Source organism: Mesitornis unicolor, unplaced genomic scaffold, assembly GCF_000695765.1.
Source record: "Mesitornis unicolor isolate BGI_N332 unplaced genomic scaffold, ASM69576v1 scaffold4622, whole genome shotgun sequence".
In the NCBI taxonomy this organism is placed as follows: domain Eukaryota; kingdom Metazoa; phylum Chordata; class Aves; order Mesitornithiformes; family Mesitornithidae; genus Mesitornis; species Mesitornis unicolor.
Window position 1 is genome coordinate 14,787 of NW_010168344.1, and position 27,661 is coordinate 42,447.

The 27,661-nt window shown below is 37.4% G+C and overlaps 1 protein-coding gene across 1 annotated transcript in view; it reads left to right on the plus strand.

The window, feature by feature from the left end:
- Positions 1-27,661, plus strand: part of SENP7 (SUMO1/sentrin specific peptidase 7) — a 42,176-nt gene that overhangs the window by 13,763 nt on the left and 752 nt on the right. Inside the window, exons 5-22 of the mRNA XM_010178970.1 lie at positions 722-919; positions 4,988-5,100; positions 5,857-6,026; positions 6,930-7,290; positions 7,871-8,028; positions 9,005-9,151; positions 10,989-11,022; positions 11,841-12,014; positions 14,382-14,653; positions 15,733-15,866; positions 16,856-16,972; positions 18,479-18,598; positions 20,712-20,804; positions 21,634-21,845; positions 22,272-22,324; positions 22,577-22,614; positions 22,827-22,895; positions 24,497-24,647. Coding sequence (XP_010177272.1) covers positions 722-919; positions 4,988-5,100; positions 5,857-6,026; positions 6,930-7,290; positions 7,871-8,028; positions 9,005-9,151; positions 10,989-11,022; positions 11,841-12,014; positions 14,382-14,653; positions 15,733-15,866; positions 16,856-16,972; positions 18,479-18,598; positions 20,712-20,804; positions 21,634-21,845; positions 22,272-22,324; positions 22,577-22,614; positions 22,827-22,895; positions 24,497-24,647 — 2,614 coding nt within the window. The remainder of the gene's footprint in view (positions 1-721; positions 920-4,987; positions 5,101-5,856; positions 6,027-6,929; positions 7,291-7,870; positions 8,029-9,004; positions 9,152-10,988; positions 11,023-11,840; positions 12,015-14,381; positions 14,654-15,732; positions 15,867-16,855; positions 16,973-18,478; positions 18,599-20,711; positions 20,805-21,633; positions 21,846-22,271; positions 22,325-22,576; positions 22,615-22,826; positions 22,896-24,496; positions 24,648-27,661) is intronic.

Sequence of the window (27,661 nt, forward strand, 5' to 3'; positions counted from 1 at the left end):
AATGGAATTGGTAGAATTAAAATCCCACTTTGAGAAACTCAGTGGGTAAATCAAGAGCTATACAACAAGCTGGCTGCAGTGGCATTGTATGAAATAAATTGTGCCGCTCTTAAACATCTGTGTTAAAGTGGGCAGTTGCATCTTCGTATTTCTGTTTAGCTTATTTCTGATACTTGTTCCTTCTAACACTTGCAGGTGTTTTTCCAAGCCTTACTATTGCTATTCTGTAGAATGCCACCTGGAAGTTGAGGAGGGGAACAAAATCTAATGCTACTCTTTTGTGTGTGTGCTACTTTTCTACCTGTTGACTAAGTGCTTGAGAAAATTCAGTGTATTTTACTGGAGGCTTCTTTTTCACAGGAAAATCAAGATTATTTGCTTCATGCTTCTGAGAAATGTGTACAGATGTTGCATGAAAGCTATTTAGAGAGAAACATTTATCAGTTTTTAAGCAATACTTAGATGATACGTTAGAGGCAATGCAGTGGTGAATTGTATCTGGCTAAGGAGAAATTATATGGCTGGTCTATTGTTGCTTTTTTGTATTTATTTGCTTACTTTGGATTTTAAGTTCCTTAGGGGGATTTTGTTTTGTCTCTAAGAGATCAAAAGTAATGATGTTTGATGATGATCAAGCCTCTGAGATACACAAAATTAACAAGAAGTTTCTTTCTCTAGATTTCAGTGCAGTATTTATGATTTACTGTTATATATATGGCAGGCAACCCAAAGTTACCTTGAAGAATGTCCTGAGGACGAAAATTGGAAGAAAATACATAGACAGCCACGTAATAATTGATGCAAACTTATCTGATGCTAACAAATTACAATCGGGTCAACTAACCTCATCATCTGTTGCCAGCCTACAGACATGTCAAAAATTAAGTTCTCCTCATGAAAGTTCTTTTCTGTCTGAAAGGTATGTTACTGCTGATTTTGCCAGTCTGAAATGACACAATGGAAAAGAATTTGCCTGAAACAACTTTTGATATACTCTTGTTTTGAACCAGATCAGTTTCCTGAGCGCAGACTAACATGCTGCTCCAGTGAGCTATTTTAACGCAGCATTTATTCTGATTTGCTGTACCTGATCTGAATAGGGTACTATTCTTTCATAGAAGGAATTTCCATTTGCGGTAATCAGTGTTTTGATTTATGAAGATGGCTAAATAATTTAAGAACACTTCTGTGTCCAGAACCAGAATCTTGCTTTCCTGTTGCTGTTAATTCGTTGTAGCATGATTTCAGGTAACTCCTTTTGCAAAATTTCTCCAAATTCCTCTGTGCTAGTTAATTTCTTTTCACATTAATCAGGTGATAGTCTCAATCCCAAGAGTGCCATTGTTTAAGGGCTCTGTGTGTTTTCTCTTATTGCTTAACATCTACTTTTTCTGCTTTCTTCCTATGTTTAGGTTGACTGAGCATCACAGTTAATGCTTCACATATAAAACTATCAGAAGTCAGATATTAGAATTACATAACATTTGTTTTGGTCTAAAATGGTAGTTGAATTAAGAGTAAGTGGTTTTCTCTTACCTTCTATGCCACTTATTTGCTCAACAGCAAAGTATCCATAGGAACAAATAGCATGAAATTTGGGTGAAGAAAATAGGAGGAGGAAGAGAAGAATGATTGGTGAGGACAGGAGTGATAAACAGTTGTGAAAGAAAGGTTGAAGAAAGCTTAAAAACTCTCGAGAAAAGAATTCCTGATACATGCCATATTCTGATACATGAACATCTTAGAGAACCTAAATTAGTAAGAATTCCTTTCTCTTTTTCTATTGAGATCCCCATTGCTGCTTAAATTATTCTGACAAAGCTGCAATTTAAATGAGTGATTTAGAACAGTTTATTAGACTCTCTTATTTTGAAAGTATTGCATTTGTTGCTAATAAATACTTTTCTATAACTTTAGGCTGACTAAAGTGTGAGGAGTTTGTTTGGCTTGTTTTGTCTTGGGGTTTTGGTGGGGTGTTGTGGGTTGTTTTTGTTTCGTGGGTTTTTTGGGTTTTGTGGGTTTTTTGGTTTATTTTTTGTTTGTTTTTTTTTATTTTTGTTGGTTTTTTTCCCTGTTTTACTACAAAATATTTAAGATGTATAATTTTTAGTATTAGATTTTTCCACTTGATATTGTTTTGGACAATGGGAGGTAATGGGTTCATAGCGAAGACGACAGGAACTCTTGTACGTAACTCTGCAAATCTGAGGAAACTTCTTGCATATTTTTTCAAGCTCATATGTGAAGGGTGGCTGTTGAACTTTATGTTAAGCACCAGAATGGTTTGAACTAGTAAGATTTTTTTAGTAGTTGGTGTACTCAACTTTTGTTAGATTTGGGGTGATTCATTGCTGGAGGGATTAAGATTCCATCCCTGTGATATGTTTTTTCTAATGTATTTAGTAAAAGGCTGGAACCAACATTAGGAGGATATTCCACTCTTCTCCCATGACAGGCATGTTAGTGCAAGCCATAATAGATATCATATGGGAAATGGAAAATTTAGGAATTATTACAATAAAGACGTGGTTTGATCCTGGTCATCTCTCTGTAACTAGGCTCTGTGCATGATATACACTTGGCACTGATTCTTTTAATGTCTGTTCTTTCAGAGGAAAGTAGAAGCTCCCCGCTTATAATGATTATGCATGGAATAATGGAATCATTTGGTTGGAGAAGACCTTTAAGATCATTGAGTTCAACCATAACCTGTCCACTACTAAACCATATGCACGTGGCAATACAGAGATTCTTTTGTGTCATCAGAGTAGCTAGAATGCACACTCTCTTTTACTGAAAACTTTGCCAGTTTTGCACTATGGGAATTTCAGATTAAGTCAAAGAATTGTATGTGATCAGAACAGGGTGGTAGTAAGTTAACCCTTATCAGCTAGAACTTGCTGTGAGTTCCCAGATTCCTTTCTTGCTTTTGGTATTCCAGAATTGGTGGATTTTGCATTGCAACCCAGCATGAAATACATTTGCTTAAGTCACCACTGACCTATCAGTATAACTAAGGAATTTTAAGTAGCTTTTAAATGTAAAGAAACTTAGGGATTTAAAGTATGTTTCATACTTGTTTCTTATGGCTGTTCTTACGTACTGCTTCAGTATATACTGCCATAGTTTCTTAGTTTATGCATATATCTGTTAAGAGGTACATTTTAAACTGGGTTATCAGTGAAGATTGGAGGTGAAAATAAAATGTGCAGCATTTGTGTATAGAGTAAATATTTTTAGGAAAGTCTGTGAGCTGAAACTTTCCTATTGAAATGTTTCCTATTGTTGAAATGCCTGAATTGTGAGGTTGGTGTAAAACAAATGCTAAAAACACTTGATGGTTTTTTATGGTCTTTTAAGGCAGTCGGATCTATATAGCTGTTATGCATGCAAATATTTGAGAGAGATGTGGGTTCCAAAATAAAGTTTTCTGTAGTGAGGTTATTCCAGAACAAGAGCTCTCTGAGCTATGGAAGGCTCTGTCTTGTTCAATATGCAGAATGAATAACAGCACTTACCAAACACTTTTTCTATATATGGGTCCAATTCATGATTCTTTGTGAATGGAAAGATAATGAGTAATTTCTTCATGGTGTTTATATACTGTTCATCAGTATAGTATCAGAACATTCTGGAAATTTTTATTTGTCTTCACAGTATTCCCAAAGTGCAACGATACTCCAATCTACAGATACGACACTGAAGAATAGGTATCTGTTCAGAAAGTGTCCAACAGTTCTGGCTCTTTAGTTAGAGATGTCAAGAATGTTCATTCCTGTGGTTGGTGATGTTCTTTATAGGTCCTGGTTTAGCTGTCAGTTATTTCAGTCATTGTGATAATTGCTTAGATCTTTGCAAATTGGAAACTCCAACACTCTGAGTTAGGCATATTATAAAACGATGAACACAAAATCACTTTGGATTAAGTGAGGTGACAAAAGGAGGCATAAAGCAGATTTTCCAGAGCAGCATTAGATTGTATTATCTATGAAATCTTCTTTATTTTCTTTGATTTTCCAACTCTTAGAGAAAATGAAGCAGAGGTTTTGAAGGTTAGTTTCTTTTATATTTTAACCCTTATAACTTTTCTGAAGAGAAGTCTTGCATACTGCATGTAATTAAGTTCCTGTGAGAAAATATCACATGAACATGTAACTAAATGTTAACCTAATGCATACACTAGAAACCAAAATACAGTTATGTAGACTTTTGTCATCTGTAACTAGCCTCCAGAGAAGTTGAGAGTATCTTTACAAGGTCAGACCTCAAATATGAGGATGTCATACTGTTCCTTCTATCAGTACCTCCTGTATACATTCTCCTATTTATGTAAGCCAATAAAATAAAAAAACCCCAACTGATTACTTTCTTAATGTCCTTCTTTTTAGAATGAAATGAGAAATTCAGCTGAACACCTGTAAATTGCCTAGTTTCTCGTACTGTAATCATTTTCTGTTTCTTCGTCATTCATATGTCCTGTCCTGTCCACCTCCTTCAAAGTTACTGCTTTAGGCCCTTTTGAGCATGAATTTCTATTCCAAATCTTTTCTTGTTGCAGGAACTTACACAGTGGATTCTATTAACAGCTTTACATCTAAATTAAAAATATACTACATTGCCACACTCCCACTGCATTCATGACAAAGGCAAGGATACACTCAACTGACTGTTCTCTCTTTTTATTTTTTTTTTCTTATGTGTTTTTATTGCACTCATGCTGTACAGTAAAATACTGTTTCAGTGTCTGATGTCAAGCATGTCAGATTTTAATTCTTTGTGCCTTTTAGAAGCATCCATTTCATTAATAATTTCAAAGTATCTGTGTATTTCCATAATGGGAACTGAATTAGTTTGTTTCATTTACCAAGCTCCACATGCTTACAAGAGAGGCAGAAGTTTGTGATCTAACCGACTGTTGTTTCTATTGGGATTTTTATTCAGTATTCTTTCAAAATTAAAGATAAGTCATAGTTAACATTCTTTACAGATCTGAGGATTGCCTAAGAAAGACAGAGGATGGTCTGTGTAAATTGACCAAGGCTTCTAAGGAACCAGAAAAAAATGTCTCAACTTTTAAAAGAAGGGAGCTGCAGAAGAAAGGTTTGTAGTGAGCAATAATCTGGCATTTAAATATTAATTTTGCAGAGTGTTGGGAAATTGTCTTTTTTTAGACTAGTATTATGAGGAGAAGACAGAAATAAAATAGACATTGCACACAGTATATGTGTTTCCTCAAAATGCTGTTTTCTACAGGTGTGGTAAAATGTATCAAATAGCTGTGTTTAACCACAGCTTTATTCCTATTTAATCTGATCTGTGGAAGAAAAAAAAGAAACTGGGAGAACCCTCACTGCACCATTATAATTCTGATTTTATAAAAGGTCTTTTATATTTAAGATTGTAATACATTAAGAATGCTCAAGTGGTTTGTGAACCCTGCTAAAATGTTTATATATGACAGTATTTGTATTTACTGCTGAAATATGATGAGCTCTTAAGTATGTTCTCCCTGGAGACTCAGCAATCTTTTTAATACTGATTAGTAAAATTTGCAGATTAGAATGGGAAATGGAGAATACTGCATCCAGCAGAAGATAAAAGAAAGACTGTGGAGTATGGAGGGCTAATTCTTACTTGGAAGGGAGCGATGAATTTGGTTATGCTGCTCTTATCTTAACTAATTCCTTAATCTTTCCGTAATTATTTTAGTGAATATGTTCTGGCAGCCACATACAATTAAAAAAAAAAACTATCATGGAAGGAATCTGCTTCCATGCATTTTATTTATGGTATAACAGATATGAAGAAATACAAAGGTTTTTAAAGCTAACCTATTATATTTTTTTTCTGACACAGAAAACAAGAACTATGATGAACTGGAAAAGAAGGGCAGAAACATGAAAAGCACCACTCTTAGTCAGAAGGAATTAGGCTCTTTTGATTCAGAGAAAAGGAAAAGAAGATCTAGTGGCCATATTTCTGATGATTGTAATGCACACATTCCAGAAAAATCAATTCTACTTTCTGTAAGTTGCACTTAGTTTTATTGTATGTGTTTGTGTACACACATGCACACACACTTCAGTAGCAACATCCAAAATAAAAGAATTATACTAATAAGTAGGGTATCTAGGGATACTGTTATACCTGTTGAGGGAAAGTAGTTCAGTGGTGTGTCAAGAAGTGAGTATATGTACTTCTGTCACCAACATCAGTATATGCTTGTTAAAACAGAAAAGTTGTGAGAGATGAATGGCAGTGTTTCCTTCAGACAGGAGCAGGGAATAAAACAATTTTAGAAATAAGGCATCTAGCTATTTATGTGAAGTTTCATTCACAGATGTTATAGAACTGCGATTATTAAAATCCTGCAAATACCATCTTTCTCACTTCTCCTTAGTCCATTGCACCTTGTCCTAAAGTTTTATTTTTATTTGTCGTTAAGATTTGGGGAAAAGATAAAAAAGGCTAAAGGAATCAGTCAGTCAAGTACAAACTGTGATTTATATTCAAGCATTTGAGTGCAATAAACACATCTCTAACCTTCTGATTAAAACCCTACAGAAGAAGGTAGTTGCTGAGTCCCATTCACCCAATTGACCAAGCCACACATTTGCAAAGTAATGAACATCACTGGTGCTTCATCTTTCAGTGTCAGACAGTGAGAGAGCTGCTAAAAAATCAGAAATAGTTTCTGGTTCATTTTGAATGGTGGTCATAGTAGACTTTTAAAACATTGTCCCTCATGCCTTTATGTAATAACCTTTGGAATATGAGAAGGGAGAAATTACCCTGGCTTGAGCTCTAAATACAGCTACATTAAGCTTTAATTGTTTTGTTTAGCACATAGCTAAGTCTTCATGATCATTGATCTGAACCATCATAGAAATGTTAAGATATACATCCTGTCTCTGATTGTTGTTTTCTAGAAAGAGCAGAGATTGAGTTTGACTCAGTCTTCTGGCCGCAGAACACCCTGTGAGGATGGACAAGGTTGCAGATCTAATACAATTCTGGTGCCTGATTGTATTCCCGAGCCATTAGAGAGGGACTGTAAAGACACTTCCATCCACAATCACGTAAGACCTGCTCACAGCTGCACAAAGGAACCTGACTCAGAGTCTCCTCCCAGAAATTTGTCAGAAAAACAGCTTTCTGCTACCAGTGAGGACGTGATTTTACCACGAGTTAGTACCATCAGGAGATTAAAGGTGGACACATCACAGTATCTGAGCAAGCTGCGGAACAGAATCTGCAGCGGTAATCGGCAACTTGTTTCACTTGACCCAAGTATGTACTGTATCTGTGCTGCTGACAATTGTTACTGGTATGCTCAGATGCTAGAACTCATGCATAACTGTCTCGTTGAAACATATGAAACAAAAGATTGAAGACAGAGATCATGTTTTTTGTAGTATGTTGTGCAGGTTAGAGAACAGTGCCTAGTGCCAGTATCCTGTACTGGAGTGTAGAGGGTCTTGAACTTGAGAAACGGGGTGGACAGCAGGATTTTCAAATTCCAGTCCTTATTTTGTCACTGATTTAGTGGCTATGGAAAATCAAGCTTGTACTTTTTAATGATGCTTTAATTGAGAAAAAATGTTCTCTCTTCTTTGAAGCAGCTATGGTGTGGCCTGTTTCTTCTAATAATAAAGTAATTCTGAGGATCTTGGTTAAAAGGTGTTAATAAAGATACAAAGCAGTACTTGTTGCAGTCACTTCCATGCATGCAGACCTAGACTGATAATGGGCAATATACTTTGATATTACATACTGCAAGAGAGAGTTCTTTGCTCATCTGAAATCCACAATGACTGAAATATTCTTAAGTCTGCATCTTGTAGTATATGTATGCTTTTTTCCTCTTCAGTTGTCCTTTCCAGTGATGATGAAGATGGACCTTCTGAACCAAAAGGCGCAGAGCTGCTGCAGGATGATGTCGCAGACAGTGAAGAAACAGACCAACAGTCTGACTTCTGTTTCTCAGCAAAGCAATCAAAAGACAAGATGGAAAGTCTCACAGAGCAGGTAGTCCAATTTTGGACCTATGTATTTTTATGCTAACTCCTTAATTTATTTTGCCAATATTTATTTTTTCTTGCATGTTAGGAAACAGGTGAAGCGCTAAAAGCAGATATGATTAGTCCCAGCAACAAGCAGTAGCTGCAGTAATTTATTTCACAGATAGGATTCTGGAGTCTTCAGAGAAGATGTCTGGCTCTGAAGCTTGAGTGTTTTTGCAATGTACAATGTTTTTCATATTTTGAAAATAAACATTTGGAAATGTTTACTATTACAAAACAGGAAAGATCAAATACTAATCTGAGCTAGAGGTGGACGTGATGAAGATACGTCTGTGAAAGTTTTTTTTTGCACAATGTTCTACGCTGATCAAAGTTCAAGTTAGTAGTTTTTTGTCATCCAGTCCCCTGTTGTAATTCAGTGCATGGAGAAGTTCAAGGATCTTTACTGACAGCAGACAGAGATAGGGTAAAGTTTCCTTTCCTGTGTGGCTAGCAGTGGAATTTGAATCTAAAACTAACAAAAATGTTGTTGCCCCATTTGGGGCTTGCTTAGCTTTGTGTTGCTTGCCTTGACCTGGATTTTGGCTCATCTCTGTAATTGTGAAGCAAGTCAAAAGAGCCATTGCTGCATCTTCTCACAGATGCATTGTTTTGATCATAACCATTGAATTGGATCCTGTACCTTTGATATCAGAAGAGGGGTATTTTTTGTTGCTCTGTTGTTTGAAATTTTACTTGGCTGTAGATTAGTGAAGAGCACAAGTTATAGGAACTTTAAAGGTGGAGCAAGATGCTATTAGACCCTTAAGGACATTGTCAGTAAAGATTGTGATAACATTTACAGCTTTTTAATATGGAGATTTTATATGGAGATTGGCTTTGGGATTAGACTCTTACAAAGATAAAGAAAAAATTCCTAAGGTTACAGGAGGGAAGTATCTCATTTAAAGTCCTGTTGTAAATATGCTTTTTTCCCCTAGTTTTTAACAGAGTCAATTGAAGATACGTGTCCTATCAACTTACCTTCTGGAAGCACACCTAGAAAACAGATGAACCCAGCATTGGCTGTTGAATTTGATAGTGTATACATTGGGAAATTTAAATGGTTATCAACAGGTCCTGCTAGGGTAAGTTGGTCTATTATGGTGATATTTTGAGAATATTTAAAAATTCTAGTTAAACAAAGCTAGTGGTACTTAGTGTGGTAACGCTGAGTTTTGATTATTGTTGCATCAAATTGCTTTGGCTAAATGATGGAATGTGTAATCCATTAGTAGAAAAGCTAACTGGGATTATTCTGCGGCCCCAGTTTTCAGAGGTAAAGGTTCTGTATAAATACTGTACTGGGACAGAAATAATACTGAGGAAGCTTGTCATGAATTCTGATGGAAAAGAATGGCTATGTTGGAGTTAATATCACTTGAAATAAACACAAGTTACTTTTTATCTGAAGTAGTACAGATATTAGAATAAAGTAATCCATGATGATCAGTGTTCACATAGATACCATGCATTAATATTGCCTTTTAAACAGAAAATGGCTTGTTTCATAGCTTTAAAGACCATTAAAACAGTGCTAAAAGCATTAGTGCATAGACAACATGCTACTCTCAAGGTGTAGAAATACAAGTGAAGGTGTACTTAAAATGAGGTACCAGCTGTAGGAGTTTCAGCAGATCTTTGACCAAGCTCATTCTGTATATTGCAATAGAAAAATAAAAGTTTGAACATGTATGTCTCTTTTTGCTTGCAGTAAGACATTTTGAAATCTTAGATTGTAATAATAATTCCATGTTTTCACAAAATAGCAGCTTTGTTTAGCAGTTCTCATGCAGTAATGAAAACATTTATTGGAAATTTCCTAAATGAATATACCTAAATAATTTGAGGAGTGAGTTGAAATATATTTAGAAACTATGCTTTTAGGTGGAAAGTGAAAATTTTCCGTAGGAAAAACAAATTTGTTCTTTGTGTTTGCTGTGGTAACATAAGAGAAACATCTCTCAATATCTGTGACTACTGGTTGTGAAAGTGACGGTAAAGCATTCTTTATTTAGCCAAGTCTTTTTAGCATAGCAGCACTGTAAGTGGAAACTTTAAAAGCCTTTATTTCAAAGGTTAATGTAAATAGCAAAGTAACAAAGCCTGGAGAAGAAGAAACTGAGGGGGATATCATTAATGCTTTTAAATATCAAAAGGGTGGGAGTCAGGAGGATGGGAACAGACTCTTCTCAGTTGTGCCCAGCAACAGGACGGGGCAATGGTCACAAACTGGAACACAGGAGGTTCAACCTAAACATAAGGAAAAGCATCTTTACTGTGAGGGTGACAGAGCTCTGGAACAGGCTGCCCAGAGAGGTTGTGGAGTTTCCTTCTCTGGAGACATGCATTCAAAACCCTCCTGGATGCGTTCCTGTGTGACCTAGTCTGGGTGATCCTGCTCTGGCAGGGGGGTGGATAGATGATCTTCAGAGGGCTCTTCCAACCCCTACCATTCTGTGATTCTGTAACACCCTGGTATTGGACCATTTCTGTAGTGTCTTTAATTCAAACGTGCAGCTGGCAGTCTTTACCCTGGTGTGGTTAAGCTCCTTTTGTCCCAAGTGTTAAGCATTTTTTTTCTTCATAAGAAGCTGCAACTTTCTGCTTGTTTCTCAGTGCTGAGCACCTCTGAAAGTCACTTTGCTGTCATTTAGATTCTGCAGTATGTATTTGGGAGTGTTTTTTTAGGTGAAATAGGCAATATTAAGTTCTAAACTAGGCATATTTGACTTGGTAGTGTTAGGTTAACGGTTGGGCTTGATGAATGCAAGGGTCTTTTCCAACCTAAATGATTCTGTGATATTATTTTCAGTTTATTTGGCTATGAGCAAAGAAAGATACACAGATAATTAAAAATTCTTACTTTGTTTTAATGAGTTTATAAAAAGCAAACTAATTTGTATTTTTTAAATCTTATTTCAGTTTACAACCAAGTATATTACAATCCCATTTCAGGGTAAGAGAATTTTTTCTTTAGTCTTCTCTTAACTATATCCTTAAAGTATTGCATTAAAATACCCAGTCTGTACTTAAATTATGAATAATTTATAATCTTGCTTTCACAAAGGCGTTACATATTTTTTAAATTTACATTTTTCAATAAGTATGAATGTCTATAATGTGTTATTATAACAGCAACTTCTTTCACTTTTAAGGTGAGCTTGTAGTTTTAATGGCTTTGCCTCCCACATGCCTGATGGTTAAGTGTTGAACTACAGTAAAGATGACCATGCAAGGTTTTGAGGTGAAACATTAAAAAATCTTTTCATATTAGGATTTTAGACTATTAGGGTTACTAAACAAAAATATATTAATTGATTAAACCTAAGAGGAATAAAACTGTAGATTTGTGTTCAGTCCATTTTCTGAAGATGGTGTGTGGTTTCTCTGTTCTCTTAGGAGGTTTGTAAGCAGTTCTGAATTGGATTGACTAAAAGCAAATAGGAGTTCATTATTTGCAACATTTTTTTCTGTATTTGCAGGTATTAACTGGTTATTCTGAGCAAAAATACATTTTTTAAAATGAAGAATTCTTTGATGTTTACCTTTAGGTGTTACAATTTAGTAACTTTGCTCTACATAGTTTGATATAACTGATTTAAGTATTAAATTCTCAACACATTTTATGTAATACTAGGTATAAAATATACAAGTACTGTTTTAATACACTCTGATCATACTTACATCTTAGTGTGTAAACACTGTAGCATGTATGCCTTTACAGTTATCTGTGGCTGTGAAAGATATGGTTATTTTAAACTCTGTTTTCTACAGTGGCTCTTAACAAGAATATTAAGCTGACAGTGGATACTCTGGATCTAAGAAGGTTTGGCCTGTGGAGAAGTGATGGTGCCTGTTCTTCAACAACGATCATTTTCCTTTGGTTATCTGTGGATTATGTAGAAAAGATTGAAACTCAATTAGGAAAGTCAGTTATCAGCAATCTATGTGAGTAATCACTTTCCTTAAATGCATTGAAAAGGTCTGTTTACATCTGGCATGTCAATAAAATGATTATTTTACAGTTGAGCTTCTGGAATACTGAGGAAAGCCTATAGCTTTTTAAAGATAAGTTAGTCAGTTGTGCTTTTCTAAAATGCCTCACTGTACCTGCATTTGGAAGAAACGTCTAACACTGTGTGATTCAGAACCACTGCTACTTAATAAAAAGAGCTTGCAACACAGTTAAGTTGTAACCTGTGTGAGGAGGCCGCCTGAAACTAGGCTTGTGTATAAGGTATCTCTCCCTTTAAAGTAAATGAGATGTTTTAAGTGTCCTTACTCTTAAGTAATGTATGTGCTAGATGAAGGGCTTGGCAGATAGGTTGGTTTGATCTTTGTCAAGACTGCATTGGGCCATTGCATTATTATTGGAGAAAATGTCCACTAAAAGCCAAATAGGCTATTTAGTCTGCAGAGTCTTATGGGCTGGCTGTATTGTTTTGCTAGCATGAAGCTCTGTGAAACTGAGTGTGACTTTTACTTTAATACTCAAAGTGGCACAATCACACAAAGTTTTTACATTAGCGAAATCATTACAATATGACATCTGCCATTCTGATGATGTCAGAGTTGCCTGTGTGAAATTTAACAGTATGTTTACCCTGTACGATCACTACCTATGTGAAAAATTATAAGGAATGTTAACTTTACATAAGGAGCATGAGCAGTTTGAAGTGATACACTGACTAAAATTTTAGCAGTGAGTTACCTGTATTTGATAGTGGTTTATCAAAGTTACTCATAGCTTCTATAGATGCAACTCCCAGTGAAATGAGTGGAGTCTCAGTATGAAGCTGAGGCCCTTTTTAATCTTAGGTTTACTTACCTTGATTACATTCTTCTTGTAGAAGAAACCTTCAAGAGTTATTAAATTTCTATGCTTGAATGTTTCATGCCCTTAAAATACATAGTAATGTAAATATTTTGAAATGCATGTAGAGACTTGTTGAAACAAGTCAGTGGTGGTTTTACAGATTGTGAGAATGGTTGCTATGATTCTGCTCTGCCGCCTTAGTGTATTGATATTAGAGGAAAATATATAATGCTGGATCTGACAGCCTGAGAGTAGTGCTACTGTTCTATGTCCTCAGGTCCAACCAGTAGCAAGGCTGAAGATGTAGTCCCAGTGCACAAAGCACACACATGCAGCATGTATATACATAGCTGGCAACTCAGATAACACAGAAACACAGCATTCATAGGAACACAAGCAGCACCAACAGCCTCATCCTACTTCCTTCTCTGGCTGAGCAGGATGGAGGCCCACTAGTGAGAAAATTCATATTTTTGTATATACACACACGTGTGTACAGACTGGGTCCCTCTGTCAGCTGGGCTCAGACATTCAGTCCACCTAGTTGCTGGTCCTGGATCCCAGTCTCCCCAGTTGCTGGTATGTGGACATACAAGCCACCGAAGCCACCGTCTGTTGGTGGTACAGACCATCATGCACATGCAGACCCACAGCTGGCCAGGACTCCCCTGGTCCCAGTAGCTGACCCCCCTGCACTCTCATCCTTAGAGATACACTTCACCTATTCACCTGGTTTGACTTGATCTTTGCTAGCGATCACACACTCGCACACGCTCACACATGTGCACTCTCTCCAGTTGCTGTGCTCAGACCCCCATACACACATGTTGAATAGAGAGTCCCTCAACCAGGGGAGAATTAGAAAGGAATTCAATAAGAAGACAGGACAGACTGTGTTGATCAATGCATGGGGCATGGCCAGACAATTGTAATGACCAGCAAAGTATTTAGATGCATAATGGCATTATTTTTATGCCCTTAGCCCTCTGTTTTTACACACTTGCTCCTCCCCAAATCAGCTGAATCCCTCCCTTTGCTTGTCTCTGGTTCCTCCCCTAAACATCCCATAGGAAGTCCTGTGCAATCCCCAATGCTTTTGCCCTGCATCCCATCATGTGTACCATACACTTCAGCAACAATCCCCACACCCCCTGCTTCAGCAGTCTAAAAGGTACTCTGGTGTTGTCTCATCTTGATGGGTTTCAGGTGTGGATCCTGGGACTGAGGCTGTTCTGGGACAGCGCTGGGAGGACCCCAGACCATGTGTCACTTCCTCCCAGTCCTTAATTCGGGTTCCTGCCTGCCATTGTGCCCCTGTGCTCCTCTGAACTTGGGAAGGTGGGTCTTGGGTGGACTGATGGCTACTGTGATGAACCTGGCAGGGTATTATTTGGGCTCCCCATCTTGCCATTGTCTCTCTATGCTCCTTTGTGGGTGTGCAGACAAGTTTTTATCACATAACCTAATAGTTAATGCTATCTATTCTCTCATTTTTCCAGCCAAATCTAGTGAGTTTGTATTTCTTGAACTGTCCCAACCATTCACAGAATGGGATGAAGGCAGACTGACTGAATTGATTACCGATGTGAGCAAGAAGAACAGAGCACCAGATCTCCATGAGTTTTTGTCTTTGAAACAAGCATTACCCTTGTTTAAGGACCTTTCTCCTGAACAGAGCTCTTTTATGAGTTACAATAAGGCTCTACTAAAGCAATGTATACCAAAAGAGAACACCTCAGATGCTCTTGAGCCTCTTGAGCCTGCAGTTCAGGTTAGTGAGTAGCTGTTGTTTGATTAATCACCCCCTGCTGGCATTCACACATTCTAGTAAATTTTAGATCAGCCTTCTTTCTTAATCCATAGCTCAAAAAAAAATCCATAGCTCAAAAAAAATCAGTCATGTTTGTTATTTCTTACTCATAATGTTTATTGCAAGGCTTGCAATAAACTAGATTGAGCCCACAGAGAAATAGCGTGTAGACCTCATCATTGAGTGGCAAGTACTGAAGCTTTAGGTTGACTCATCGTTGCATGTGCCTAGAACCAAATGGATTTCCTGCCCTTGTGATGTCTCCAGGGCAGCAAGTTGGGAGTTAATCAAGTAATGAATGATAGATATGTTTTTCAGTTGAGCTGGAAGTGAAGGGGTATAGCAAAGGAGGAGTGGTGTATCTTACTTGTTCCAGATACCTCTAAATACTCCTGTGGGGCCTCCACAGCTTGAAATGCCAAATGATTCTTGAGAGTACTGAAGAGATGGGACTGTGCAAATTAATGTGTTAATACACCTCCCTCTGAGAAGTAAATATCTCAACCCAACTCCACACCATTGTCACTTCAGGAAATTAGATGTTTTGTTCGCATAAGTAAAAAGCACAGAGACAACAGATCAATCTGGCTATGAAACTGAGAATTTAAAAGTCAAGCTAGCCAGTTCAAATCTGTATAGTTTTTAGGCAAATTGTTAAGAAGTAGATTTTTAAACCTTCCAAGTGTACACAGCTCCTAGTAAGACAGTTTGATATTTGTCTCCATCCTTTCACGTCCTATTTCGTCTTCAAAACCCATTCTGCATCAGTTGGCTGAATAATGCTTAAACAGTTTGAGAGAGCTTATGAGCAGATGAAGACCTGTCATAATTTTAAAAGGGACATAACTTTTTATTGTCTGAGTGGTGGCACATTTGCTTAGATACTGATGTTTATGCTTCTGCTATCCAGCAAGATTGCTGTTCAGTCATGCTTGGATACTCCTGTGGGCTTCAGACTTGATTTTTATGTATTCTGTTTTGCATGTTAAGCTGTGCAATGCTTTTTACTATTATTATTGTTTGGGATTTTTTTCTGGTAGGAATCAAAACCAAAAGTGGCCAGGCCCAGTTATGCCCTTGCAAATAAGCAGAATAGTGGTTGCTATTCTATCTCTCTATCCTCTGCACTGAATGAAGAATGGAAAGAAGTAAGAGAAACTGGAACAGTCAAGAAGTAAGTATATTTCATATAAATGAGAAGGTGAAAATAAAACAAATTGAATAAACAAAGTGCTGGAATAAAAGACCATTTTCTAACTACCATTCTCTAGTTGATTTGAAACTGTTGTGTGAAAGATGCTTCAGAAGTCTAAAATATCACAAACTATGAATGTCGTTATTCCTGTTTGCATCCTGATAGAATCGTAGAATGGTTTGGGTTGGAAGGGACCTAATAGTTAACAAACACAATGGATATGTTACAGGATGACAGAAAATCTCACAGAAATTAGAGAATACCTGAACTGTGACTACCAGCTCATATTATGGATGCATCAGTGGAAGGGTAGGGACCTTATAGGCTCTGTGAGTGTCCATCTAAGTCCATATCACAGCAAAACTATTATTAACTTAATATAAGCCTTTTTTTTAAATCTAAACAATGGTTTTTTTCACTGTTCTGTCACAATCTATTTATAATTAGTTTGTCATACAATTTCCTAGTTAGTACAGGAGCTTGGTTAACAAGGGATGTTAGAAAATGAGAACACAAAATGTGTAATGCAGTAAGATACTAGGAGAGCACTGACGCCTCAGTTCTGTCTGCACCAGCCAAGTTTTCTGCTTGGAAATTTGGAAGTCCTCATTGGAGTCTTGAATAGAAAATCACTGTTCATTCATACTGTTTGATAATATGTCTCCTAGTATTTCTTCCCATTTAAAATAGCCACTTGTCTCTTACTTCTATCAGAAAATAGAAAAACAAGATGAAGGTAAAAAATATTTTTCAGAATTTTTTTCAAAATTTTACTGTGCAGTGGGATGCATATTTATTTTGTAACAACTGTTGGAGGAAGAAATGATAATTGACTTTTGTAATCAAGAGTTTGGGAACTACTACCTTTAACAGGTTTTCTAGAAAATCTTCTACATGTGGAAAAGCCACAGAAGAATGTCATGTAAAACAGTGTTTGTCACTGTTATAACGTGATTTGTATTTTCTAGTTTAATTGTTTATCCACCTCCACCTGCAAAAGGAGGACTGGGAGTCACAAAAGAAGACCTAGAGTGCTTAGAATACGGAGAGTTTCTCAATGATGTCATCATTGATTTCTATCTTAAGTAAGTAAACGCAGCTTTAATTGTACCCTTTGTTCTGGGACCTGATCTGAACTTGAATGTTATTGTAAATGTTGCTCACTAAATGTGATACAGCAATTTTAGAAGAAATAGTATGATGGCTTTTTAAAAAGCTTTTGTGTATTCTCAGCAGTTTCTTTTGTTTCAGTTTTATTATTCTTGTCCCTCTAAAGGGCTGTGATGTAATTCAGACAGAATAACTAGGGGCAAAAAACCTCTTGGTGACCTCACAGAACAAAGTGCTGAGCAGTTTTAAGCAGGCCGTTGAACAGAGTACAGAATCTGTACTGAGTAGCTTATTTACTGTGTTTGCATGAAAAGGAGCATCCTCTGCTGTTCTGTGCAAGAGTTCAGAAATCGTTCTTTCTGATACACAGCTCCCACAGAAAGAAATACAGCTAATGCTCCTGGAGGAAGCTGTGCTTGGCTTAACTGATTCATGCCATACTACTGAAGTTGCTTGTGAAAGCAAGTTTTCCAGAACTGGCATTGTGGTCTGCCATTCCTTGTGCTGACTTAAACCTAAGCAGAATTCTGGCTCTCTTGAAGGTTGTCTGCAAGAATTCCATTTCGCTTGGCATCCAGCATGGCTGTGACCAATAGGAAGGCAGTTAAAACTTCTTGTCTAGAAGAGTGCGAAAGGAAACATGTACCAGTGTGTTTTGATGTGGTTTTACAGCAAAGACCTCTGTATTTTGCTCTAAACTAGAAATTAGTCCTGCAGTGTTGTCTTCGCAATAGCTGTAGCTGCATCTCATCAGAAAAGGAAGATTCAAATAAAGGAATTTAATGCAATCATTGCAGAAACCCCTCTGCTTTTGAGATTTGTTACTTTTACCAACATTCTCAATTTTCAATGTGTTGCAGTCTGTCTCATGTTTGACTCTGTTGCCCAAGTCATTAGGTGAAGCTGGAGGCACCTTGTGTTGGATGTCTGCAATTAGGAAAGCTTTTGCCTTCTAGGATGACAGACTAAAAGCTCAAGCTGATGTTTATAATAAAATAATCAACAGTAAAATCATACAGAATGAGTACCTGTAGATTATTTGTCTTGACTTTCACATGCATAACCTGTACAAGTAAAATGAACAGTTTATAGTACTGACCTGATCTATGATTTTTGTATACTTAGGTGTATAACACTCCATATGCTTATATTTGGTTCGGTTTTCAAGCCTGTCTTAATTGCAAGAGCTAGAAACCTAACTGAAAATAAATTCAAAAGTGTTAATACTGGAGCAAAAATCTGAGATAAAAGATAACTGCATTCTTAGCAGTTCCTTGACTGTTACATTCTCTAATGATGTTCAACCATGTGCATATTGAAAACAAAATAGAAAAGTTGAGCATGATTAGTACCTGTGAAGACAACTGATAGTAAGCATAACGTGAGTATGTTAAGTCATTAAAATAATTGTCCTTTTTTTAATCAGTAATCTTACTTTCTAGAGAAGGAATTTAATGATTTTCTTCTTTTTTCTTTGGTAGATACCTGTTGTTGGAGAAGGCGCCAAAACATCTTGCTGACCGTACGCACATTTTTAGCAGTTTCTTCTATAAGTGCCTGACCAGAACAGAAACAAACTCTGATGGGGATCTCAAACTTTCGTAAGTTCATTTCAGATGCCATTATGACCAGGAATGAGCTCTCTGTTGACGCCACTTGGAAGTTCTGCAGATCATCTCCTAATTAGCCCGTAACATAGTAATCAATGTTTGCCAAAGTATTGGTGGTTAAATGTTGGAATTCAAAATTTAAGTATACTGATGTTTTTCATTAAAATCTACTTGTGATTCATACTGAATCTGAACAAAAATGTTATTAGCTTTCTCCAACTTTATCGGAATCTTGTGGCAATTACTATGTATTTTTATATTTGTATTATAAACTCAGAGTTTTGCAAGGTGTGCATCACTTTAATAAACTGCACTTCTAAAAATATTTTTTAGATTTACCACATACTTAATTTTAAATATTGATAATAAATTACTGTGCAAATTTCTAGTAAGAAAATTTTATACACCAAGTTTACACTTGTTTTTTAACACTTGAGCATACTGGAATTGGAGAGTTTCACAAAACAGTATCGTTAACGGCTCAAGAACCTCATCACTTTGAGTTTCCAGCTAAGACTTTATTATAAAGCGTAGGACCATCCCCAGCACACTTTCCATTCCTTCTCAACAGTGATGTTTGAGAGTAGAGCTTGCTCTGCCACTTCACTTACAGTGACGATCTCCCAGCAACTTTCATTCTGTTTTCATCAATCAGCTTATCAAAGTTTTGGTGTGGTTTTTTAAAAGTTTTCTTTTTCTCTAAAGGGTTTTTTCTTCTGTTATCCATGAAGTCCCCAGGGTTTTTATTCTACTGGCAAACAAGGCCATCTGCACAGAGGTGTGCCGTCTTGTTTGTGTTACAGTCGCTGCTGGGTGAAAGCTGTGTAAAAGGGAAAAAAATGCAACTTCTGTAATATTTTCAAAGATGTCTCAAAAATTCAAGAAGCTGTACTTGAGAGAATGTCTTCCATCATTTTACTGTCTCCTGACCCTGAATATTCTGAGGTGGAGACAAAATTATCCACATTAAGAATGCTGCTGTGCCTTGATCTGATTCCTTTTACAAGACTGGACTGTTCATAACCTTCTTGGAGGACTAAAATGGCACTCTTAATTCACCATATTTCAAGGACTGTAGCTTATCCAGATCAGGAGATAGCTTTGGAAATTCTAGTTTTGTGTTTGGGCTTAGATACTTACCTGGTGATTACAGGTAGTTTGGATTGTGTGTTTGTTTCTGTGGGTTTTTTTGGATAAGTGGATAGTGGAAAATTGGACTTTGTACTGCTGTAAATTAAATTAATCTGAACTGATGTGGCTACTTAATGACTCGTTGCTTCCCTTTATTCACACTGCTTAGGCAGTAGATTGAGAAAGTTCCTTCTGTAGATGCTTTCCCAGGTTGCAAACATGCTTTCCCCTTTTAAGTTCCCAATGCTTTTAGAGTCATGTAGCATAGGAAGTTTACAGCAAGTCTTGACTTAATGCTGGCCCATGCAGAGTCCCACAGAAGCTTGTTTTTCCATTCCTCACTCCTTTTTTCCCATTCTTTCTACACTGAAGTTACATTTCTTGCTCACAGATCAGGATGGAATCAGAATGGTAATAGGAATGTGTCCTGAGTAAAGTCAGTTTTGCTTTCAGATCTAGGAAAATGAAATGTGCTCCAGCATTTAAAGGTCAGGACTCTGGAGGGAATCTGTTTTGGTTCTGACTTTGCTACAGATGTGTCGCATGACCCTATGCAAGCATTTAGCGTTTTCCTTCAAAATATAAGGTTGCTTAGACAAGCCTTCAAAAGTGGTATTGTGGAGTTTAATCCATGGATGTTTGAAAATTGTTACAGATCTGTTTTTACACTGGCTGGTGTTTAGGTGAGATTGTTTGCGTTTAGTGTAATAAATAATAATTACTGGATAAATAACTGCAAGAAATCCTTTCAAATCTGTGGATTATTTTTTCCAGAAGAGTTTAAGATGGTTCAGAAAGGGCTTGCTAGTCACTTGGGCATAAAGGCATGCTGATTTTTGTTGTTGTTGCTGGGGAAACGTCAAGACTAAATAAAACCATTGAGGTTTGGGAAGATGTAGGAGTACTAACCCTTCTACCTTGCTTTAACTAAAAAGAACAAATCTGAACAACAGTTCTCATTTGCATTCTGCAGAGCAGCACAGAGAAGACACAAAAGAGTAAGAACTTGGACTCGTCATATAAACATCTTCAGTAAAGATTATATCTTTGTGCCTGTGAATGAGGAGTAAGTCTATGTGTTTTAGACACCTTTTCTGATATTTAAAGATTTAAATATTTGAATGTTGTGGTGATAAAAAGATTTATGGCTGTAAGCTTGGATCACTGGAAGTGAACACATGAGGTTTTAAAGAGTAACAGGTGTGGAATGAGTAATATTAAAGTCTCTTCAAAAGTTAAACTTTTTATTTAGTTATTTTCAGTAAACTTTGCATGTCTATTTTTTGTTTTACAAAAATTTTGTAATTTTGAAATTTTGAAAATTGCTTTTACATATTTTTAAAATAATTTGTGTGTCATTGTGATGATTCCTGTGCCCTTAAGTAATATTTCTATAAAGAATTCACAGCAACTGATAGTGTTTATGGATCAGGAGTAGTACTTCCATGATCTGTGTCTCGGCCTGCTTGAATAAATGACCTGCACATGTTTACCTCCAGTAAAACTGAATAGTCATTGAGAGTTACGTAAGCAAAACAGCTGCAGGAAGAGATAAGGGTAAAGGCATGTTATACTCTCAGATATATTACTTTTTTATTTTTATTTTTTTTTACAGTGTGGGATGGGGTGTGAGACATTGATAAATTGCTGTAGTGGGTTTGTGTTGTTTTTTTAAGGAATTGATACTTATTTTTGCTGTTATACCACAACGCAAAGTAAAGAATGAATGAGAGGATTAGTATGAGAAGCCATGAAGGAACATGGCAGCAATAATTTTGTGTCACTAAACAGTTGTCTGTGAGCTCTCAGTGTTATAAAAACTTTTCATATCCTATTCAGAATGAAATTTTACACAGTTTTGACATTTTTCCTCCCCTCTTCCCACTGCTGGACAGGTCTCATTGGTACATTGCAGTTATCTGTTTTCCTTGGTTAGAAGAAGCTGTCTATGAGGAGTGTTCCCCTCAGAATTCATTATATCACCAGCCTCAACAATCTTTACTTCGGTCAGAGAGTGAGAACATTAGAACTGGTTCAGTGTTGGCCTTTCCAGGTAACAGCAAAGATGAAGAAGAAACGGATGCTAACAGAAGTTTATTCTCAGAACGCAAGTAATCCAGAAGAAAATTATGTTAAGCCATATATGTTTCTAATAGTGTCTTAATCCTTGAAGGAGAGAGATTATGTCTTAGAAAGAATCATTCATGTCAAAATCAATGTTAAATGTTTTTTATTACCATGCAGAGCAAAGACTGCACTGCATTTTTCTTGTCCACAACTCTGGAAAATACTGAAGGGGACAGGTAAAATCAGTGGCTCAGATTCCATCATGAGTGGAAAGGTCTTGAATTTCAGTAAGAATTTTATCAGGAAGACAGACCCTCAGTAACTCTGCTATTTGAATATTCAGAAGGGATGCAGAATTAGTTTATACTTCACTATCACGTTTTCAATACTAATAATAATGAATTTGAAAATGAAAACATTTCAGTTAGGAAATACTTTAAGAATTTAATTTGTTCTTTTGTACTAGGTGGCAATGAAATTGCTGCTTCTGCTTCAGTCCTGGATTCGGGTATTGCTAAAGTAAGTGCCTTTTTGCACTGACAGAGAAAAAATGTGGTACTCTGTTTCTGAAGTCTCTGAGACTTGACCAAGTTACTTTGCATCCTCTTTTGCAGCAGCTGTTAATGTTTGCGTGACTTGCAGCATGTGCAAGGCACTTTGAATTAGCCTAAAGTCCTCCTTTGGCTCTCTGGCTTTACATTTAAATCTATGAAAATTTGAGTTTATAATTGTGGGGTTTTTTAAGGTTGTTTTTGTGTTCTCTTCTGCTAGGTCTCCCTAAGTAATTCTAAAAAGCAGATCTGTAAAAGGTACGTTTCTGTTTTCATACTAATACTGTATCACCAGAAATTCTGCAGTCATTCGGTTATTTGTAATCAAGCCAAAGCTATAAGAACTTGTCCATTTTTTCTGTGTCTGTTCAGGTATTGATGCTCTTGTTACGCTGTATTCAAACAAAATATCTGTGTTGTTGGTAATGAAAGACTACAATGATTTTCTTGTTTGTTATTATTTTGTGCAGGCCTTGTATACTCATCTTAGATTCTTTGAAAGCTGGTTCCGTGCAGAAAACAGTTCAGGTTTTGAGAGAGTAAGTAACTAGTTTCTGCTTATTAGAAAGAGATTCTGCTGGTTGTATATCTTTTTTTCAAAATATTTTCTTAGTGAAGGCATACATTTCTAGGGCTAAAGGAAAATCCATAAAAAGCCACAACAAAGAATACTGTAATAGCAATACAGAGAGGCTTATGTCTTTGTTCTGCAGCCCAGATATAACACAAAAATTGTATAGTGGACACTCCTATATATGTGCAAAAAAGTAGAAACTAGACTGAAGCTCTCTAAAAGCTTGATGTTTCAGTATACTTAGATCAGAATGGTATTATTTGTTTTGAAAAGTGAGAGAAAATATATTCAGTCTTCTGTGTGGTAAGTGTATAAGTATTAGAAGAATGTCTTCAAACTTTCAGTACTTTTACACACTCCTAATGACTTCAGCATCTATCAACAATTTTTTAAAAAGCTGCTGGTATTAAATATTTGAAGCTAAACAGAATTGTTCTCTTTGTTCTCAGTTGTATTCACTTCACTGAAAGGAACAAAAATCTGTAAACCAAATGGTACATCCTTCTTGTAAAATTAAATTCCTCAAAATACTACCTGCATGTTAGGTGAGAATCACAAATTTTTGTGAGACCATCTTTTCCTGAGATAGAGAGACCTCCCCACCATGTGTGTCTTGGAAAGAAGAATTAAATAGCAATTTCTAATTTATTACATCTCACAGATTTTTAATTTATTTTTTTTAAATATCTGTGGGGTGTATTAACTTAGTGCTCTATGCTTTGAGCCAAAGTTGCTTTGGGTTTTTATATGTATTTTTAATCTCAGAATTGCAAGGACTTGATGCTTTTAGAAATAAAATGCAAGGTCTGACTTATTCCCTGAAGTCAAGCATTCTGTATGATTTTTAGAAGCACTGAGCCTTTGCAACTCTGACTAAATTCAGCAGAAAAGTATAGGTTGTCTTTGAAATCAGACCCTTATGCTTTCAATTCCTTCTTCCAAGTCATTGGCCAGCCCAGAGAAGTGGGGTCAGTGAGTTGCTACTGAAGCACAAGAACAATAGAATAACAAATAAATCTTAATAATTGAAAGTGTGATCCCTTAAAGTTTTTAACAAGTTTTGATATACCTTGTACATTAGTAGGTTGGAAGGGTTATTATATTGGTACAATTGCAACTCAAGTTGTTTGTAAAGTGAATTCTAAGGTTTCTTTAATGGTTTACTTAGGTTAGAAAACCACTGCTGGCCCCTTAGGATGAACCCAGGAAAAACCTGTGTGATAGCCAGAAAAGATTACTTGAGTTCTTCCTTTAAGGTTTAAAAATGTCCTGGTATCCTAATAGCTTGAAGAAACTTAGCACAAATAACTTTTTGTTTTTAAATAACATAATGTATATTTCTGTTTTGTATATATGTGGCAGAGATGCCTCTGAGTATGATAGAATAGTAAAGAGTGGAAATGGTGTGTTCCTTGTATGAATTTTTTGACAGATTCTGAGGAAGAGATTAGTTAATGCTATTTCAGCTTCTTGGCCACCACCAGAACAATATTGAGTATTATCCCAAAATGCAATGAGCTTGGGAGATATTTATCAAGTATTTAATCTGTTTGCTTTCTTTTGTAGGTACCTTGAAGTGGAATGGGAAACTAAACGAAAAACATACCGAGAATTCAGTAAATCAACAGTGATTGACCTGTGCCCCAGAGTTCCTAAACAAGATAACAGCAGTGATTGTGGGGTCTATTTGCTGCAGTATGTGGAAAGCTTCTTCCAGGTACAAATGGAAACTACCTTCCCCTTTCCTCAAAATTACCTTAAATCCAAAAAACCTGTTTCTGAGGGAAATAGCCAGATGCAAAATCCATTCTTCAAGTAGTGGCAGAGGTCTTTGTATCTGGAGCACAGACAGTCTCTCATCTGTGTTTGTTGGCAGACGTTTCTGACCTTGTAGTTTAATGTTGTTCTTACATTGACACATTCAATATCCCTAACTATTTGGGTGTGTTTGGAGTCTATTTAGTTTACACATTTCTGGCCTACAGATGGCACAAAGGCATCATTTCTATGCATCTCGTCTTGTAGCCTCTAAAACTTTGATCAGCTTGTGCATTGGCCATTGAGTGGCTCTGCAGGCAGCAGCTTCTGCAGAGAGAGGGAGGGGGTAGTCCTTAAAGGGAATGCACAGAGCCAAGGGAGCCTCTCTTTCCTGTTCAGCACGTATGTTTAAACATCTACACATGCTGGACTTCAGACACTGTCTTTTAGGGTGTCTGCAACTTTTCCTCCTCCACTGCCCTTTTACTCTGTCCTTTGAATGGCTTTACGTGTTTGCTTTCACGTGGTCCATGTTTTCTCCAAGAGTCCTGGGCATGGAAAGCCTTGTGTGGGACTTTGGCCAGTGGACAGATTTTATTTCTGTAGTAGAGCGGATTGCCATTCCAAAGTGCTAATGCAGACAGCATGGGGAATAAATGTGGGAATTGAGAGATCTGTGTGCAGTTGCAGGGTTATGATATCATTGAGATCACGGGGATGCGGTGGGACAGCTCACATGACTGAAGTGCTGTGATGGATGGATACAGGCTCTTTAGGAAGGACTGACTGGGGAGACAAGAAGGTAGAGTTGCCTTTTATGTGAGAGGGAAACTGTAATGCGTGGAGCTCTACCTAGGGTTGAATGAGGAGCCAACTGAGAGCTTATGGGTAGTGACTGAAGAGCAGTTTAATATGAGTGACATAGTAGATGGCATCTGCTGTAGGCCATCTGATCAGGAAGAACAAGTGGATTAGATGCTGAGAGGCCTGTATGGATGAAGGAGCAGCTCCTGGCAAAACTAAAACATAAAAAAGGAAGTATACAGAAGACAGAAGCAGGGACAAGTAACCTAGGAGGAATATAGACACACTAACGAAGCGTGCAGGTATGTAATTCAGAAAGCCAAACCCAGTTTAATCTGGTGAGTGATGTCAAAGGCAACAAGAAGGATTTCTATAATTATCTAAGCAACAAAAGGAAGAGTAGGGAAGATGTGGACTGACTGCTGCATGGAGCAACAGGTCCTGGTGACACAGGACATGGAAAAGATTGAGCTTCTGAATGCCTTCTTCATCTCACTCTTTACTAACAAGACTGGCTTTCAGGAATCCCAGGCCCTAGAGACTAGGGAAAAGACTGGAGCAAGGAAGACATACCCCTGGTGGAAGAAGACCAGGCTAGGTAATACTTACACTGAATATTCATAAGTCTGTGGGCCCTAGGGGAATGTTCCCATGAGTGCTGAGGTAGCTGACTGATATCATTGTGAGATTGCTTTTGATAATCTTTGAACAGTTGTGCCAATTGGGAGAGGACTGGAGAAAAGCAAATGTCACTGCTATCTTAAAAAAAAAAAAAAAGTCATGAATGAGGATGTAAGGAGTGACAGGCTGGTCAGCCTCACCACGATCCCTGGGAACGTGATGAAGCAATTAATCCTGGAACCCCTTTCCAGACATGTGAAGGACAAGAAGGGGCTTGAGAGTAGTCAGGATGGATTAACAAAAGTGGGATGGAGTCATGCTTGACCAGCATGATAAACTTCTGTGGTGAAATTACTGGCTTGGTAGATGAAAGGATGTTGTCTGCCTGGACTTCAGTGAGGCCTTTAACACTGTCTCCCATAAGATCCTCATAGAGAAACTGATGGAGTATGGACTGGAAGAGCAGGCAATGAGTTGCATTGAAAACTGACTGACTGAATGGGTTCTGAGGGTGGTGATCAGTGGCAGGCAGGCTAGTTGGAGGCCAGTAACTAGCCGTGTATCCCAGGAGTCAATACTAGGTCCACTCCTGTTTAACATCTTAGTGATTTGGATGTTGTGGCCGAGTGCACTCTCAGCAAGTTCACAGGTGACACAAAGCTGTGAGGAGTGGGTGATATACCAGAGTCATGCTGCCATCCAGAGGGACCTTGGTATGCTGGAGAATGGGCTGACAGGAACCTCATGAAGTTCAACAAGTGTAGAGTCCTATGCCTAGGGAGTAACAAACTCAGGCACCAATATATGCTTGGGAGTCACCCAGATGGAAAGAAGCAAGTCCAGCAAAAGGTCACAAAGATGATTAAGGTACTGTAGCATCCTTCACCTATGAGGGAAAGGTTGAGAGAGCCAGGACTCCAAGAGAAGACTCAGGGAGGATCCTATTAATGCGTACAAATATCTGAAGGGAGGGTGCAAAATGGACAGAGCCCTCTCTTTTCAGTGATGCCTAGTGACAGAACAAGAGGCAATGGATGCAAACTGCAACACAGGAAGTTCTGTCTGAATGTAAGGAAATACCTTTTTTTACTGTGAGGGTGACCAAATGCTGGTTCAGTTTGCCCAGAAAAGTTGTGGAGTATCTCTCCTTGGAGATGCTTAAAAGCTGTCTGGATGTGGTCCTGGCAGCTGGCTCTAGGTGGCCCTGCTCGAGCAGCAGGGTTGGACCAGATGATCTCCAGAAGTTCCTTCAATCCTCAACCATTCTGTGATTCTGTGGTAGATGAGTTGAGCTTTTGTGTAGGTGAAAAATGAAAATTCTTCACCAGTGCTTTTGAACTGCCTGTTCCCTACCACTGGGGTCGTGTTCTGCTTGCAGAATCAAGGCCAGGACAAGGTGGTTGTAATTTGTTCTAAACATACCAGGGCTCACAGACTGCAAACCATGATGTCTTTTTTGCTTGGCTTTTTCAATTTATCATGTCCTACTTTATTCAAAGGAAGGGGAAGGTAAAGTTTAAGTGTGGCAAAAGAATGAAGAGGGAAAGA